We start from the raw sequence: 4,608 nt of genomic DNA on the forward strand, positions 1-4,608 counted from the left end.
TATATATAAATAATATGTGACAATTATTCGGTAGCCATGATAAAACTCCGAGTTTCGGATGTCAGGGCGAAAACCCATGCCGCCATCTCTTCAGTTATCTGGCTGTCGAAAAAAGAGATGGCGGTGTTGGTTTCCGCCCCAACATCCAAAACTCAGAGTTTTATCATGGCTACCGAATAATTGTCACATATTATTTACAGATAAATTCCTCTATTTACATAATATCGAGGTTCCTTTCTTTCTTTTGTTGTCTTACCTTTTCTATCAATATATTATCTGCGAAACGCCTAGTTCAGAATAGAGGCAGCTGATGAAAGAATAATTCCACAAGTGGCTATTTGTTTCCTATGTGTTCATGCCGTTGTCTGTAGTTCATTTTTCTAACGTCCTGTACCCGAATATGCATCTATATACACATGTAGATGTAAGTGTGTACATATATGTGTATATACATGCTTATATATCCTTTGTATTATATATATATATGAACACACACACACACACACACGCACACATTTATTATTCTTAAACGAGAATATTGTTGACAGTGACTTTGAAGTTTTGGCTAGCTAAGCCGTCATCGGACAATGGCTTAGCTAACTGCAACAACATTCTTGTTTAAGGATAATTAATTTGTATGCTACAAAAGTATAGAGTAATCCATCAGATTAATGTAAAACTGTTCTTATAACTCTATGTAAAGACAAACATTAAGATACACACGCACACACACACACACACACACACACACACACACACATAGAAAGTAAATGTGATAGGAGATTAGTTGTGATCATTTTACTTTACCCCAGAAAGCTTTACTGAAAGACAGATTTGACTTTCTGACACGCATAATGTCATCTATGTCTAGATGTGTGATACAAGCATATCTGCAACCCAAATTGTAAAGTTGGATTCATAAGTATTCAAATCCAGATTATTTAAAATCAATCAGCAGCAGCAGCAGTATTTCCATAATCACCAGCATCATTATTACTTTCACAAAAAAAAAAACATTGTCTTAATGTATTTTTACTTTTTTCAATTTCAGTGAATATGGCTGGAAAAGGAAAGGTGACCATGAAAGACTTCGAATTATTGAAAGTTCTTGGTACCGGAGGTAAGGTTTTGGCATGGATTTCTTTCTCTCCATTTGGTATATTTATTTTATTTAGTTCCAGAAATGTAATTTCTCTGATGCTGGAGTTTTGAATTACTTAGCGTGCATAAGAAAAGGGGAAAAAAGACGTAAAAATAATTTTTACAGGCTAAGAATCCCTTATCCCAAATTCCTGGGATTGAACGTTGCAAATTTCAGAGTATTTTTATATTTGTCCTATAAAATAGGATGGCTTGGGGATGGGACCCAAGTATAACCATAATATCAATTTAGATTTTATAACCTGAATATAGTTTTATATCCATGTTCAATAGTTTTTATATATAATACCACCAGAAATGTAAGTTTCCACCTATGATAGCATGTTTTGATTTAAAGGTTACAGTGCACGTATGCAATTTATATTTCAAAGCAAACTTCTTAACCACCCAGTATGCCTTCTAATGGTGTGTACATACTTAGTATGATATACAAATGGTGATACATATATATGTGTGTGTGTATGTGTATACTATTAAGTCTACTTCTTGACTGAATTCTTGTTTTAGCACCCCATATTATAGCCCCTTATAACAGTTTTACTTTTTGGAATTTTCTGAAAATTTTTGCAAATTTGTGTTCTACACATACAATTATGAAAAAAAAATTTTTAATATCTAACCCCTTCCTCCCTTACCCCATAAATTCTAAAATTTCTGCTCTTTTTTTCTGAATTTTTTTTAAAAATCACTTTAAAATACAGACAGTCTGAATTCTTTGCATAAATCCCAGCAATGGACCACCCTTGGATGCATTATTATTCCATTGAATGTGTTTATGGGGAGAAAAATAATGAAAAGCATCATGTCAGAAGGACAAAGAAATGAGGATGGTGGTCGTGAGATGTGCTAAAAACAACAAAATCGCCCTTAACCCATTACCTACCAGTGATCTCATATGAGATCACTTAAAAATTACAAATTTCGTAATTATCTGTCAATATTTACACATATCTAAACTTTTTGCTATATCTACTAGGTATATTTCTCTGATATTCAAATGAGGTTTGCTAATTTTTCACCCTATATCTTGCTTATTTCTATTTAAAATGTTATTTTGAAATGTTACTTTGATCATTCCAGCATGTTTCTAAGGCTGTTTTATGCTAGAATTCAAAGTTTCATTAAAAAAATTCCAGTTAATAGAATTATGGGAGGTAATGGGTTAAATTACACACACAGAACCTTTTTTTTTTTTTTTTGCATAATCATATGAATCCTCATGTGTAGAACACAAATTTGTAAAAATTTTCTGAAAATTCCAAAAAATAAAGAAGTTATGGACTGTTAGTTATATGAGGTGCTTAAACCAGAATTCTACCTACTTTGATAGCCTCTTATTTCTCTATCACCCCTCTCATTCATCTTTCTCTTACTTGCTCCTCTGTTCACTCACACTTCTTATCATATTACTGTCATCCATGTCTTTATTACCTTTGCCTTTATCACCTACTCCTCTAGTGCTCATGTCCCTATGGCTCATCTCTTAATTACTCTTTTTCTTACTCTCACTGTACTATGCTACAGTATGACTATAGATAATAGTGTATCTCTTATGTTCATCATGTATTACTTTCAGTGTAACTAGGGATGCTACTGGATTTATATGACCCACTCTGCAACTCTCTGTCTCTCTCTTTCCCATACATATTACCCTAACTCTGTTGCTCATCTCAAGACATGCATAAGGAACCTTATCAGATGTACCCCATCCAATCTGCTTATATTTCCCCCTGACCGTTTGGTATTGACATTCATCAGCCACTTAATATTTAGCTATGTCTTACCCGTGTCTTACTCTCTCATCTCTTTTCTCTCTAGTTCCAATGCCAACAAAATATGCACCCAATATGCATTAACCCTTTTGTTACTGTATTTATTTTGAGATGCTCTGTGTTTCTTTCAATTACTTTAAATATAACAAAGAATTTAGTAAAATATCTTAGTTATCATTCAGCTGGTGTTAGGAACATAAATTGTGACTAAGGTTCGGTGGAAGATTTTAATTCAAAACTTATGAAAACAAGACATTTGTACTCAAAACCAGAGCCAGTTTCAGCCGGGTTGGTAACGAAAGGGTTAAGTGGTTGGTGTTAGGAGTGTTCAGCTGTAGAAACCAGATCAGCAGTGAAACTTATGAACAAGATGTAGCCCTTGAACTCATTTAGGAGAGAGAGAGAGCAATGATCTTGCCTACATCTGCCAACATAGAAAGTGGATGTAAAATGATGATGATGGCAGTGATGGCGGTGTTGTTGTTGTTATTGTTGCCGCCACCATCATCGTTGATGTTGTTGGACATACAGCATTTTACTATTCATTTTGATCTTGTCTCATTGTCCTTAAAGCAGAACATACTGAGATCACAGCTTCTTCGCATTAAGACATTAGTAAACCACACTAAACACTTACAGTATTCAGAACAGTTACTCATTATTATTTTCAAAATAAATCATGCTGGCATCAACAAATTTTCTGGGATTATATACTGGTTTTTGAGTTCACTAGATTGTATCTGTCTGCTACAGAATTGCTTAAGCTAAGTCACAAGAAATTATCATTGTTATTTATTTATCTTAAATTGTTTACTTTTCAATATTTGACTACTTAGGTGGGACCTGTATAGAAATCAGTTATCTTTGGCAATTTCTTATAAGTTAATCAGTCATGCACCTGCATCTACTTAAAGTTTACTATTTGTTAGCGATATTCGCTGCACTTTACTGTGACATTTTGGTTTAGTGTTAGTGACATGTTATCTTGATGTTATTTGTTTGTATCCTGATATTTGATGCAAAGGTATATGTTACCTCCTCCTCCTCCTCATCATCATCATCATCATCACCACCACCGTCCTCCTCCTCCTCCTCATCATCATCATCACGACCACCACCATTATCACCATCATCTTCACTATCATCATCATCATCATTTAGCATCCATTTTTTATGCTGGCATGGGTTAGTTTGACAGGAACTAGTAAGCTGGAGGGCTGCACCAGGCTCCAGTCTATTTTGGCTTGGTTTATACAGCTGGATGCCCTTCCTAATGCCAGCCACCCCACAGAGTGTACCAAGTGCCTTTTACATGTCATCAGCATGTGTGCCTTTTACGTGTCACCGGCACAAATACCTTTTATGTGTCACTGGCATGGGTATCTTCTACATGTCACAGGTGACGGAAAACCTAATGCAAGTGGGTGGTAGAAGGTAGAGAAAGTAAAGATAACTAAGGAAGATTAAGATAAGATACAACTTGATGAGTAAGATGACATGGGTGAGATAAAAAGACACTGAACTGTAGACTCAGAATTGCTAGTAGCATCATGGTAAAATTAGATGATAATGTTGACTAAGTACATCATCATCATCATCATCATCATCATTTAACGTCCGCTTTCCATGCTAGCATGGGTTGGACGATTTGACTGAGGACTGGTGAAACCGGATG

The 4,608-nt window shown here is 34.9% G+C and overlaps 2 protein-coding genes across 2 annotated transcripts in view; one reads left to right on the top strand and one right to left on the bottom strand.

The window, feature by feature from the left end:
• Nucleotides 1-4,608, bottom strand: part of LOC106869890 (echinoderm microtubule-associated protein-like 2) — a 374,285-nt gene that overhangs the window by 117,828 nt on the left and 251,849 nt on the right. The window lies entirely within an intron of this gene.
• The window catches only part of LOC106869891 (ribosomal protein S6 kinase alpha-5), a 47,654-nt gene that overhangs the window by 12,276 nt on the left and 30,770 nt on the right, over nt 1-4,608 (top strand). The window contains exon 2 of the mRNA XM_014915813.2: nt 1,052-1,120. Within this exon, the coding sequence (XP_014771299.1) occupies nt 1,052-1,120 (69 nt within the window). The remainder of the gene's footprint in view (nt 1-1,051; nt 1,121-4,608) is intronic.

This window comes from Octopus bimaculoides, chromosome 11 (assembly GCF_001194135.2).
Source record: "Octopus bimaculoides isolate UCB-OBI-ISO-001 chromosome 11, ASM119413v2, whole genome shotgun sequence".
Lineage (NCBI taxonomy): Eukaryota > Metazoa > Mollusca > Cephalopoda > Octopoda > Octopodidae > Octopus > Octopus bimaculoides.